The sequence below is a fragment of the Phyllostomus discolor genome, chromosome 12 (genome assembly GCF_004126475.2).
Source record: "Phyllostomus discolor isolate MPI-MPIP mPhyDis1 chromosome 12, mPhyDis1.pri.v3, whole genome shotgun sequence".
Taxonomy (NCBI): domain Eukaryota; kingdom Metazoa; phylum Chordata; class Mammalia; order Chiroptera; family Phyllostomidae; genus Phyllostomus; species Phyllostomus discolor.
The window spans coordinates 22,805,108-22,819,220 of NC_040914.2; the positions used below are offsets into that span (position 1 = coordinate 22,805,108).

Consider the following 14,113-nt stretch of genomic DNA (forward strand, 5'->3'; position numbering starts at 1 on the left):
ACAGTCACTGTAGTCATCTGAAGAGTCATATTTTCAGTCTTGTTTCTGGCCTCAAACTAAGAGGTATAATCTCCTCTATCTTGAAAAACAACTTTTACTTTGCATATAAGAAATTGTTTTGTCTCTAAAATGTAATATTTTCCCATCTTGACATACTATACCCCAAGTCATTGTATCTAGGTCTTCTGTCATTTCTCATGAATAGGGTATCACGCTACCAAACTGGATGCGCTGTCCAAATTGGAACATGGAGAAGAACCACAGATAATAGAGGATGAAATCTATAATATAAGCTGTGCAGGTGAGTGAGAACCAGCAAGGAAGTGACCATAGCCATGCAAATCATATTCTAGTCCTTAAGAGAAGGAGTCACAGCTGTAAAGATGTCTGAGGATAGCCATATATCTCCTCCACATATGTATCTCCCCAGATGAGGACTGTTTTTCTTGTGGGTGTTTCCTATAAATATACTCATTGTCTCTTCTGTGATCTGATTGTCTTTCACCTTACATCTTTATGGAATGGTATGGTTGACAATAAAGAGCCAGCTCCCGCTACATCATCTTTTAAGCACTTTTATTCTAAGACATTCTCATGAAGGAATTTGTTTTTCCTTTTTTTCTAGAAATCAAGAAAGTTGACAGTCGCCTGCAAGAGCATTCTCAAAACCAAAGGATTCAGAAGAGCATGCAACAATGCAGTGAAAGGAATGCACTTAGGAATACTGTTCATCTGAGCAATACAAATATGGCCATAATGCAAAACCATATGTTGAAATTATGTAGGAAAGCTTTTAAATCAAGGTTAAGTCTAATTAACCAGAAGAGAAGATATGAAGTAAATGCAGATGAGAAATCCTTTTTACATGGTAATTATGAACAATTGTACACTGAAATTGAAATCCCTGAAAGTGAAAACCACACCAGCGCTGAATTCCGAGTCGTTAAGCATCAGAAGACTCATAAAATAGAGAAGGCCCAAGCAAGCATTGAAAGTGAGAAAGCCTGCATCAGAAAACCTTGGTTCATTTATCATGAGGGCATTCATACAGAAGAGAAAACCCATGGATGTGATCCATGGGGGAAATCCTTCAGAAATGTCATGCTCACTAAACATCAGAAAACTCAATCACAAGACAAACTTTATATAACCAATGAATACAGAAGGGACTCTTATGTGAAGGGTAGTCTCACCAGACATCAGCAAACCCATTCAGGAGAGAAATACTATGTATGCAGTGACTGTGGGAAAGGCTTCACTGTGAAGCGCTACCTAATTGCACATCAGCGAACTCATAGTGGAGAGAAACCTTATGTGTGCAGTGAATGTGGGAAAGGCTTCACCGTGAAGAGTAATCTCATTGTGCATCAGCGTACTCATACAGGGGAGAAACCCTATATATGCAGTGAGTGTGGGAAGGGTTTCACCATGAAACGCTATCTTGTTGTACATGAGCGAACTCACACTGGAGAGAAACCCTATTTATGTGATGAATGTGGAAAATGCTTCGCTGTGAAGGGTAATCTCATCGTTCATCAGCGATCTCATGCAGGGGAAAAATCTTATATATGTAGTGAGTGTGGAAAAGGCTTCACCGTGAAGCGCAAGCTCACTATACATCAGCGAATTCATACAGAAGGGAAATCGTATGTATGTGATGAATGTGGAAATGGTTTCACCACAAAGCACACTCTCATTATTCATCAGCGAAGTCACACAGGAGAAAAACCTTATGAGTGCAAGGAATGTGGGAAAGCCTTTACCAGAAGGTCAGGGCTCAATGTTCATCAAAGAACTCATACAGGAGAGAAACCCTATGGATGCAGCATTTGTGAGAAAGCCTTCTCCCAAGTGTCAAACCTTCTTAAACATAAGAAAATGCACACAAGAGAAATGAGTAGATTCGGTCAAGTTGGAAATTCCTTTAATGGAGAGTCACAGCTCATTACTTACAAGTGAATTCATGCAGAATAAAACCCCTATTAATGCAATCTTTGTGGAAATGCCTTCTGTGGCAACCAAGACCTCATTAACATCAGTGTTTCCAGCAGATCAGAGTGCAAACACAGTACTGCCTGTTGTCTGATGTATGTCCTAAGGAAATTATGGAATTTGCCCATGATATAAACCTTGTGAATATACTGACTGTGGTAGTGTGTTTAGTGATCCTTACATAACATCTTCTGTCAGTGAAAATATGGTGGAAACACTCTGATACATGCAATGTGAAAATGCCTTTCCACCTTCATTATAATTCTCAGCAAAACTGTCTAGCTCCAATATATGTCTGAAAAATGGATACTGAGATGAATTCTGTGAATGCAGAGATTAAAAAAGTCTTCAGTGGGACAATAGACTTCATTAACAGGGATTGTCATAGATCATCAGTGAGTTCATTGTTCATAGAAATATGAAAACACAAGCAAACAAACAAACAAAAACCCAAAGGAATAGGGTAACCATGCAAAAGCCTTTACCCAGCCAGAAGACCTTGATTAGAGTCAGAGTTCACATTGGATAAAAACATTAAGAGGACAATATATATTTTACAGGATTTTATGGATAAATTCTATATTATTGTTAGGAAATACAGAAGTTAAAACTTTATGAAAATGCTGAATTTGGAGCACCTTTATTCAAATATTGGAGAAGTCACGAAGGAAAGAAGTTCTGTGAGAAGTGATACTGTTTGAGTGCTTTTTTAAATAAGTCTAACTTTATTTTACATCAGATAATTCACCTGATTTGCATTTTCAGGTGATAATTGGAGCCTCCTTTGTAGTTGCCTTGTCAGTAATCCCATAGTTTTAAAAAGTCATCTCTTTTCTTATTCCTGATTAATTTTTTTTGTTATATGCAATACAGAAGTGTTCCATGACCACCTCACACTATATGATTAGCTCTTATTCTTCTTTGCCTCTAAACTTAATTGTAAACTTATCATACAGAAATAGTTTAAGAGAAAACTGAGTATTTTAGATTTATAACACATATTTGTACTTGCTTAACTGAGTTTGTAAGTATGATCAAATATTTTACAAGCCACCTTTAAAGTTATTTTTGTGAAATGTTTACTTTAAGATGATTTTAAATTACAAAATAATTCAGAGACTTCCCTAGTATCTTTTGCCCAACATTTCCCAGTAAAAACATCTTATAAAACCATATTTTATTGAATCCAGGAAAATGACTTTGGTAGTATACTGTTACAAAACTCCTAATCTTACTTGGGTTTCTTTAGATTTTACATGTATTTTTTTATGTTTGCAGTTCTAAATTTTATTACCTTATATACATTCATATAACCACAACCTCAACCGTGACAGAAAATTGCTCAGTCAACAGACTCCCTCATGCTTCCTTTTTTAAGTTCAACCCTCTATCTAAACCTACCTCAGCAACCACTTGGCCTGTTTTCCATCGGTATAATTTTGTCATTTCATGAATGGTGTAAAAATCATTTTTATAACGATTTTATATAAATAAGATGTATTTATTTATACAAATTTATATTTTAATAGGGACCATGTAAGTTTTTCATGTTTTTGTCAGTTGACAAATTGCTTTTAAGAATTATTTGAATTGAAATAGTTTTATTTTTATTTGTGAAGAATATATATACTAGTTAAACCAGTTTGTTTAGCTATGCACTTTTTTAATATTACATTTTATTGATTATACTATTACAGTTGTTCCAATATTTTTCTCTTTGTCCCCCCCAGACCTAGCACCCCCTACTCCCTCAGGCAATTCCCCACCATTGTTCACGTCCATGGATCATGCGAATAAGTTCTTTGGCTACTCCATTTCATATACTGTACTTACATCCCTATGGCTGTTCTGTAACTACCTATGTGTACTTCGTAATACTCTCACACCTTCACGCATTCCTCCACAACCCCCCCCATCAGGTAAACATCAAAACCCTCTGCATAGCCATGCATCTGTCTCTGTTCTTGTTTGCTTAGTTTGTTTTTTAGATTCAATTATTGATAGGTATGTATTTATCACCATTTTATTGTTTGTTCATAGTTTGATCATCTTTTTCTTAAGTCCCTTTAGCATTTCATATAAGAGCATTCACTCTTGAGATTTGTATTTTCCTGGTTTCAGCTGTTAAAAGTAATAATGTTACTATGAAATTTGCATACAGGTTTTTGTATGAATGTAAAATTTCATTCCTGTACAATAAATATGCAGGTGATGATTGTTGGGACATATGATCAATTATGTTTGGCTTTATAAGAAATTACCAAGCTCTCTTCTAGGATGGCTATACTATTTACATTCTTACCAGCAGTGTGAGGTCTACTTGCTCTACATCCTCCCCAGCACTTAAATTTTCAGTGTATTTTATTTTAGCTACTGAGGTCAGACTAGATAGAGCTGGTTCAGAATGGTATGGTCATAAACAAGTGTATTTTATTGTAGCCATTCTACTAGCAACACGTATGAGTTTTAATTGCTTTTCATTCTCCCCAGCACTTGGTACTATCATTATATTTTATATTAACCATTCTAATAGGTATGTAGTAGTATATGATCTTGAGCTTAACTTGCATTTTCATAATGGCTAATGATGGGCAACAATTTATTATTTCTTTTTTTTGTTACGGTTTTTTTAAATTTACTTATCTTATAAGTGGAAGTTTGTATGTTTTAACCACCTTTACCCAGAATTGCTGGGTTGTATAGTAGACCTGTTTTTAAACTTTTTGAGGAATCTTTGTATAGTCTCATTCTATTTATGTCTGCATATTGTTCATGAAGAGACATGATTTATTTAACAAATTACCTGATATACATTCATATCTGTGTTACCTACCTTTGACTACATCACAAAACTACACATCCCTAAAACTTAATATCTAAAAACAATGTTTATTTATTTACTTATTTACTTACTTAGTGAGCTGAGGGTTGGATTTTCTGGTGTGGGCTCTCTCAACTGGGGCTGTGTGGTCTAGATGGGATTTTTCACATATCTGAGCCTCCACAAGAATGGATGGCTGCCATTCTGCAAGAGGATACCTGGGTTTCTATTGTTACAAGAGTTCAAGAAACAAACAGAACATGTCTCAATCAGGAAGTCAACTTCTGTCCTCTTGTGTCACACTTGCTATTATACCATTGGTCACATTGGTCAGTCACTGTGGGGGATGTTACCCAAAAGTGTGAATACAGAGATGCTAGAATGGTTGATGTAGCAATCACAAGATTATTTTTTTTTACAATTATTAAAATCTATGCTACCTGGCTGGCGTAGCTCAGTGGATTGAGTGTAGACTGCAAACCAAAGCATCGCAGGTTCGATTCCCAGTCAGAGCACATGCCTGGGTTGCAGGCTGGGTCCCCAGTGGGGGCCACATGAGAGGCAACCACACATTGATGTTTCTCTCCCTCCCTTCCCCTCTCTAAAAATAAGTAAATAAAATCTTTAAAAATAATCAATGCTATGAATATCCTAGTACCTGTTTGTTCTCAAAGAGATAATTTTACTGAATCAATTATTTAAATTGGTGGCTCAAAGGGAATAAAGTTTAAATTGGATAATTTCAACTTGTATACCCAAAACATTTTATTACTTTATATACTCTAGACTCAAATCTGCCCCATAAAAACACAACAAATGTAATGCATAATATTTATTAAATGTAATGTGTACTTTTTGAATTCAAAACAAGCATGATAATAATATCTCCATTTAAAGGTGTATGTGGTGAACAACACTATACAGGTGTGAAAAAATAAGACTTAAAGAGGTTATCATAACAGAATGCTATTATTCCATGGCCTGCCACTCTAAATAATATCATTCAATCTTTATGAATTTTTAGGGTTAAAGTTTGTTTCATGTTTAATTTGTATGTATTTAAATATTAGTAAGACTGGCATTTAAAATTGTTTTATTTACAATTTTTAAAAATACATGGACTGTTTATCATTTAGCTATTAAAATTTAACTATTTAGGTTCATCTTTTCTTATTCCCTTTAAAATCACAGTAATAATTGCTAGTGAGTATGTAGAGTAAGGGAATCTCTGATATTGATGGTAGGAATTGAACATGATATGTTGACCCTGGAAAGTAGTTTGGCAATATCTCTTTCTCTATACCTATGTATCATACACACAGACATTTCCTTTCCATTCCCTCCAGCCTTCCAATATATATGCCAAGTTCAGTTGGTCCATATGCACAGCCTACAATACTATGACTTTGCTGATACTATTGTAACCATACCCCACAAGTTAGACCCTCTGCTGTTCCCCTAACTAGGGCTAGTTAAACTTTAGCTATATTAACCTACCCTAATGTTTAAACTGTGGAGCTCAGCAATATTGTGACCAGTTTGTGAGTCAATAACTTGTGACCTACTAGTCAACCAACAGTTTCTAAAGAACTAGAGAACATATTAATGCAATGTTTCTGGTTCCTCATAGAAAAGAAACAGCCACAGGGCAATAATTTACAAGCTTACTTTGTAAAAAGTAATAAAGACTGGAGACCACCCCGAGGCAGGTGACCTTAGATGGTGTCTAGAAGCTGTTCCTTGAGATACCAAGAGGCTGAATACCACAGAAACTTACCCTAACTCCCCCTCCCATTTCCCTTTTCCAGCTTAAAAACCCTTAAACTAGTTCCGCTATGGATTTGAGGCACTATTAGATCTCCCTTCTTTTCAGTCAGTGCTTCCTCAGTTAATAAACCTTACTCCAAACTCCTGATGTTTTGAGTTCGGTGACACTATTAGCAATTGGCACATGTAGCATAGCATGACTTACTCTCCTGTACACTGTCATATTTCCCAAATTTTAGGCCACTGGTCTCCTCTAGGGTCCAAAGGGAAAGCTCCACCAAGGGCCGTCCTTTCCATTAGGTCCTCATCTTGCCTAGCTTTGACTAGTTTCTAGTGGCCTTTTTCCCATGACTCACTCACAGCTGCCACCCCTCTACCATCAGAGCTTCTCCAAACCACATTCTCTGTTCAAAAGTCCCTCCCAGCCAGTTTCAGCCAGAAACTCAGCTCAGATTCTCAAGAGTGAGTTCATGTAGTAGGGGCACCTACACTTCCTGTAAGATGGTGGCCCCACTGGGCTATTTCCCAATTTGTATGGAGTAAATATCACTGCAATTTTAATTTTCTTGGCAGCTGCTGGAAGCCAGTGCACACAAGTATTTTTTTAAGATTTTATTAATTTTAGAGGGGAAGGGAGGGAGAAAGGAGAGAAATATCAATGTGTGGTTGCCTCTTGCATGCCCCCTAGAGACCCTGCAACCTAGTTATGTGTCCTGACTGGAAATTGAACCATCAAGCCTTTGGTTTACAGGCTGGCACTGAATCCACTGAGCCACATCAGTCAGGGTCTTTTTTTTTTTTTAAGATTTCATTTATTTATTTTTAGAGAGAAGGGAAGAGAGGGAGTCAGAGAGGGAAGGAAACATGGATCGAATGCCTTTTGCATCTGGGAATAAGCACCTGGAGTTCAGATGCATTGTGGGCTGATAGTTTGAAGGCCCTGATACCTGATCCTGTGTGTGTGGAGCTCAAACCTTGGCTGCTGAAACAGATTTAATGTACGTTCACCATTCCCTACTGCCTTTGAGGTCCAAGGCCATTTTTCACCACTAGTTCTGGCACCTGGGTGCCAGTGAAAAGGTGTTTTTTTGCAGTGTCCAGAATAAGGAATTTCAAATGGCACATTCAGGGAAAAGTTTAAATGTGGTGGCAAGATTTTATTCAGGTTAAGGAAAATAACATACCCTTGGGGGTATAGGGGGTCGGCAGGCTCTAACAACAGCCAGGAAGCTCCTGTTAATCCTCCATATATTTTCTTGGTTCTCGGTAAGAATAAGGTACCATTCACACCATCCAACCCACCTTCCTGATTCTTCTGGGACTTGAGTTGGGCAATCCTCCCAACCAGTCCTGTTCCTGGGCCTACTGGGTTTTACACCCTTTATTCAATTGATTACCTTTCTAGTTTTTCTTAGGCTAGGCTTTGCTCTTTTTGTCACCATTTTGACTCTTACTGCACATGACCAAAAGTAACCTCTCCCTGTGCCATCTCAACTTCTATTGCGCAAGTCAAAAAGTTCTAGTTTGCCACCTGGCTTCTGTTGCCCATCAGAGGTATTTTCTGTTTCCTCTTCCAGGGATAATCCAGTACCAGATGACAGTCCTCCTGGGGAGATTTCCTGCATGCTCTGAGGATTGTCTCCTCTGAGGTAATCTGGAGTGTGTGAATGATTCTGTTTATGGATGGCTTCCTCATGAGCTTAATGGGATGCTGTCCTAATTTCTAGTTTAACTTCCCAGTTTCATAAGTTTAATATTTGTTTTTTTAACACTCACCTGAGGACATTTTTTAATTGCTTTTAGAAAGAAAGGAAGGGGGAAAGAGAGAAACAATGTGAGAGAGAAACATTGGTTGGTTCTTGTAGGATCCCTGAAAGGAATAGAACCCACAACCTAGGCATGTACCTTGAATGGGAATTGAACCTGCAACCTCTCGATGTACAGGATGATACTCCAACCAACTGAACCACACCAGCCAGGGCTTAAGCTTACTATTTGATTCAGCTTTCTAGTAAATTAACCTCAATGTCTTATTTCTTTATTTCCTTTTTTTTAATTAATAACTAGCTGACTACCTATGCTAACACAATCACTCCTTACTCTTGAACTGTCAGAAATGAAAGATTTTTTGTACATCTGAAACTAATATAATAATAGTGGGTCAATTGTAAGTGAAAAACAAATAAGTATTTTAAAAATATATTTTAGCCCTGGCTGGTGTGGCTCAGTGGATTGACTGCTGGTCGACAAACCAAAGCGTCGCCAGTTCAATTCCCAGTCAGGGCACATGCGTGGGTTGCTGGCTGGATCCCCAGTGGGGGGACACTCTAGAGGCAGCTGCACATTGATGTTTCTCATTTTCTCTCTTTCCCTTCCCCTCTCTCTAAAAATAAAGTCTTTAAAATATATTTTTTTAAATTAAAGTTTTTGGTGAGATGCATAATCTAGAGATCCATTAGGTAAATCTCTAGTAGTAGATTGTTTTCTATTTAAGGTGCATATCTTCTCCCTTTGGCCATTTCTTTTCAGATTCTTTCTGACACAAGCAAAAGAACACTAGTGTCACTTTAAGTTCTGTTCCCAAAGGATACTACTTATCAAATTTCTAGCTTATTTTCATGTTAGGTTTTTGTATTATTTGCCTAGTACTCATCATTCAGGTAAATTGCATAAATGACACTATGATCTTTTTCATGTGAAAAACATTTACAAACTGTATGTAATGTGTTAACTGGTGGTATTATAAGGTAATTCATTAAGTGTTTGCATAGATTTATATATAGGTTAAATATTAAATATATCCTTTTATTTTCTTTTGGAAAGGTCAAAAGATGTTTTTATATTGACTGTGGTGGGTGTCAAGCCTATTCTCTGGGCATTTTCAATAAGATGACAGCAAAGGATAGCTGTGAATAAGCCATAGTCACTGAAGCACCACACATGATTCTGCATGGAAGTTGTCAGGATCTTTAAAATGGAATGGGTGATCGAAAGGTTAGGAAACAGGGCTGACAACTATGAAGCAGTGCACATAGAGCCTCCCAGGCTATTTCGAAGCTGCTTTGGCCTACCTGAAGGACTACAGTATAATGTTACCTTCCTTTAGAGAGAGAAAGTTTGATCCCGACTCTCTCACTAATCAGTGGTTCACTTTGGCCAGTAGGGACATAGCCAGGAAACTGGCTAATAGGGACAGATTTTTAGCTTCTAAATGAGACATCTTAACTTTAGGTGGTAATTTGTGAAGACAGCTCTTATTTTGCTAAACCATAGTTTCCTCTGTAACATTTAAAAAATATTTTTCAGGAGTGAAAGTCTTAATATGCAGCATTTTTTAAATAAAATTAAATATGTTTATGTTTAAAAATATTTGCATAATATTAATTTAATGATATTTGTAATTTCAAATATTTGTTTTCCTTCGTTCTTTGATACTCTTTTGTTTGCCTCCAGACTGCATATGCACTTTATGCAGGAGGAAAATGATCTGTAGGTGTCCATCCTGGACACCTATGATAGAAACTCTAATTACAAGAAGATATTTCTTTCTATTCCAACTTGTTTTTAATTTCTTCTTTCAATGTCAAGCTCAAATTCAAAGCCACATCTTTCTGAAGAATACAACCCTGCTATTTCTCCTAAATGTGTTCCTTCTGAGGACTTGTAAGTGCCAGACTATCTAGCTCAGTAATGTTTTCCATGTTAGGTTTTTGGAAAACAGGGCTGCTTTAGGTTCTGTGCCACTTCAAATGTATGAGCCCAATTAAAGGTACCATAACAACCTGAACTTTGTAGTCCCTCCAGAAGATCTGAAAGCTCATAGTACTTTAGCATCAGTGCACCTGCCCATGAGTTGCCTCACCTCCCTAGGCAGTCACCACCAGCAGGCCTCAGAGGCCAAGCCTCCCAAAGCAGTAGCCACTGGTCCTGGAAAGGCTTAAAATATAATTTTAAGAACATTTTTTTATTTTGCATTTACCCATGGATTTGTTCCCTGCTTTCCATCTACAGTCTAGACTACTCACTGTATTTTTCGGACCATAAGACACACCTAGGTTTTACAGGAGGAAAATAGGAAAAAAAAATTGAAGCAAAAAATGTGGTAAAATATTTAATAACATACATAATATTTCACCAATGTAAATGTAAACAGAACTCAACAGTAGCATTAACCACCATTATTCCTCCCCAATTTGGGGGATGGGGAGAAAGGTGTGTCTTATAGTCTGAAAAACATGGTACTTTTATTGCCATTTTAAACACAATATTATTTTCTAACTCCCCTTTATCTATAACATAAAAGAACAACACATTTTACTTTATTTTATTTTTATTTTTTAAATATTTTAAAAAATTATTTATTTATTTTAGAGAGGGGAAGGGAGGGAAGAGGAGGGAGAGAAACATCAATATGCAGTTGTGTCTCATGTGCCCCTTGTTGGGGACTTGGCCTGCAACTCAGGCATGTGCCCTGACTGGGAATTGAACTGGCAACCCTTTGGTTCACAAGCCAGTGCTCAGTCCACTAAGCCACACCAGCCAGGGCTACAACAATAAATTTTAAATAATTATTTTATATTTAGTCATCTTACTAAATTCTTAAAATTAAAATGTTTTTCTTTGCAGCCCACATTCAGTGTGAAAATTTTCAGACACAGGAATATTGAAAGTATTTCAAATATTTTAATTTAGATTTTTTAATTTTAATCATTGTTCAAATGCAGTTTTCTCCCTTTTACTCCCATTCCAGTCCACCCACCCTAATCTAGATTTAAATATAATTTTTACCTGAGGTTTACCAGCTATAGTACTAGACCAGCTTTATCTATTATGTAACCCTTTATTCATCCTTCTTCCATAAGTCAGTCTTGGTGGCAGTGGTTTTGGTGCATTTCCAATGTTGCAAGCCTCTACCATTACTCTAAATACTTCTGTAATAACATGATTAATTGGAATTCTAACGGCCTCTTCATTTTTCCCTTTGTTTACTTAATGAACAGAGACTTTATTTACAAATATTTTTGTCCTACGAAGTACAATGAAAGTGAACTTTGGAATGAAATAAATCTGGTTCTTCAATCCAGATTCTGCCTTTGCCCATATTGCAATAAATGTGACCTGTGTCTGTTTCCTTGTTAGAAACACGAGAAGTTAAAATCTCTCCATCAGGGTTATTTTGAAAATTATGTGAAGTAAAATACATAAAATAGGGATTTCTGGTGGCAGGAACATTGTAGAGTGAAAAAGGCTGTAAAATTGGAATTTTCAACTCATTTTTCTCTCTCTTTTCCTCCCTTCTTGTGCCTCTGTTTTTTTTAGAAATGAAAACTTTTAAAGCCATAAGATTACATTAATGACCTAGCAATAGAATTTTATTTTAAATATAGAAAGCTATATTTTTTCTGATTTAGAACATAAGCACTGGCTCATCCAACATCAGCAGACTTATACAGAATAAAAGCCCCATTTTGTGGTGTATGTGGTGTAGTATATGTTTGTAGTGCCTTTTTGTGGTGGTGGAAGTAGTATGAAAGCAAAGGAGAAACACAAGAGGAGGACTGAACTGTAGGTTTTCCCAAAACACACCTGAAGTGCATTCAACCTAAGATTCATCTTAAAGCTCTCTAGGGTCTTCTCTGCCAATATGGGCACCAGACATCATGGAAACTGGCTATAACCTAGGTGTCCCTGTCTCACAACTCAAAGGCACAATTTATTTTTTTGCCCATACTGATGAATACAATGCAGCCCATGCCTAGTTGTTCTTGGATAGGTACCAGCTTCTAAAATCTTAAGTAGTAGCTCTGTGCTTGTGACCATCTCTTGAAAAAGGAGGCACTGGGGTGCCCATAAGGCATTTCTATTTTTGGCCCATAAATCCCCAGACCAGATATCAAACCTGCAACTTGAGTATGTGCCCTGACTGGGAATCAAACTGGCAACCTTTCAGTTACAGGACAACACTGACCAACTGAGCCACACTGGCCAGGGCATCTCTCATAAACTTTTACAAGTTTATATTATTGCAGAGGGAGTTATGGAACAGCAGCCTTAAAGTGACTTGATTCATTAATTTATATTGAGTTTTTATCTGATATTCAATACTTCTGTTGCATCTGGTTCTCTTCCATGAGCTGAGAATAGAGTTGTTCAAAACAGAAGATGGCCATGGCGTCCTGGAGAGAACATTAGAGAGTAGTGGGGTTATCTTATCTCTAAGAGGCACCTATACACACCAGCGAATCCATTAAGAAAATGTCAATATACACTCATGAAATTGACATAATCTTAGGCTGTCCTGGTTGCTACAAAACAATACAAGAGCTTGGGTGGTTATAAAAACTGAAATTTATTTCAGTTTTGGAAGCTCCAGAGAGCCAAACCTAGGCACTAGCAGATGGGTATGTATTGAGTGCCTGCTTCCTGGTTCACAGAAGACCTCTCTGTGTCCTCTCTGTGTCCTCATGTGGAAGAAGGGACAGGGGAGCTGTCTGGGATGCCTTTTATAAGGTTAGCAATCCAGTTCATGAGGATTCCTTCCTCATGACCTAATCACCTCTGAAATTCCCACTGCTTAGGACCATTACATTTGGGGCTAGGCTTCAATGAATGGATTTGAGGGAGACACAAACATTCACTCTATAGCAAATAGAGAGTAATTATTTTAAGGAATTAAATTAAGGGGCTTATTATTTGGAGGGCGAGGAATACTCTTAATAAACTTTAAGCACCTCAACAAGTTCCTTTTTTTAATGCTCATGTCTTCTCCAAGTAGATGAAAAATTCCTTGACAATTTTTTCCTCTTTATATTTTACATTTTTAAAAAACAAATAAAAGCTTGGTTCCTCAGTTGCGCTACCATACTTCAAGTGCTCAGTAGCCATATGTGACTGGTGGCTATCTCACTGACTGCAATAATCAAACATTTGTAGTTAACTATATGGCTACTTGGAGAAATCTGCCATAATTTTCATCATCCCATAAAGTTATACTGGAAAGCACTTGTAGGCATGATTTGATATTTCCCAGTACAGAAAAATAAAAACATATTCTAATTTGGAAAGTGAATGAAGGAGCTACAATGACTAATCAGCATTTTGTCATTGAAAGGAATGAGCCATTTGAAGGGAGTTGTAAGGAACAGTTGTTTCCTCCCCAAACTATGTGTGATTAGAGACTTTAATTGAATATAAACTGGGCAAAGGAGAAAAAAAGAAAGGATCTTCAGTAGGATAAGAGAGATGACAAGAATCTTAATCTCTAAGAATGACGAATATGGGAGATGGAAGGTGAGATCCCTAAGGGATGTCGTGGAGAAGGGCCTCTGCATAGGACCATCACCCTTGAGAGCTGCCACCATTTCAGAGATTCCAGCTTCACTGTTACCTGCTGAATTGAGACATGTGCTTTCTCTTCATTTTTCCTTCTCTGTCTCCTGGGAGTGGGGCTCTTGCTCTCTCACTATTCAGTGTATTTTCTTTTAATCTCATAACTGTCCCATAGTTTTCCACCTATCCAACTTATAAACAGTG

At 37.1% G+C, this 14,113-nt stretch overlaps 1 protein-coding gene across 1 annotated transcript in view; it reads left to right on the top strand.

The window, feature by feature from the left end:
- Positions 1 to 2,752, top strand: part of LOC114511103 (zinc finger protein 432-like) — a 43,130-nt gene extending 40,378 nt beyond the window's left edge. The window contains 2 exon segments of the mRNA XM_028529758.2: positions 1,197 to 1,895; positions 1,897 to 2,752. Of these exon segments, the coding sequence (XP_028385559.2) occupies positions 1,197 to 1,895; positions 1,897 to 2,086 (889 nt within the window). The 3' untranslated portion in view covers positions 2,087 to 2,752.
- The last annotated feature ends 11,361 nt before the right edge of the window (positions 2,753 to 14,113 follow it).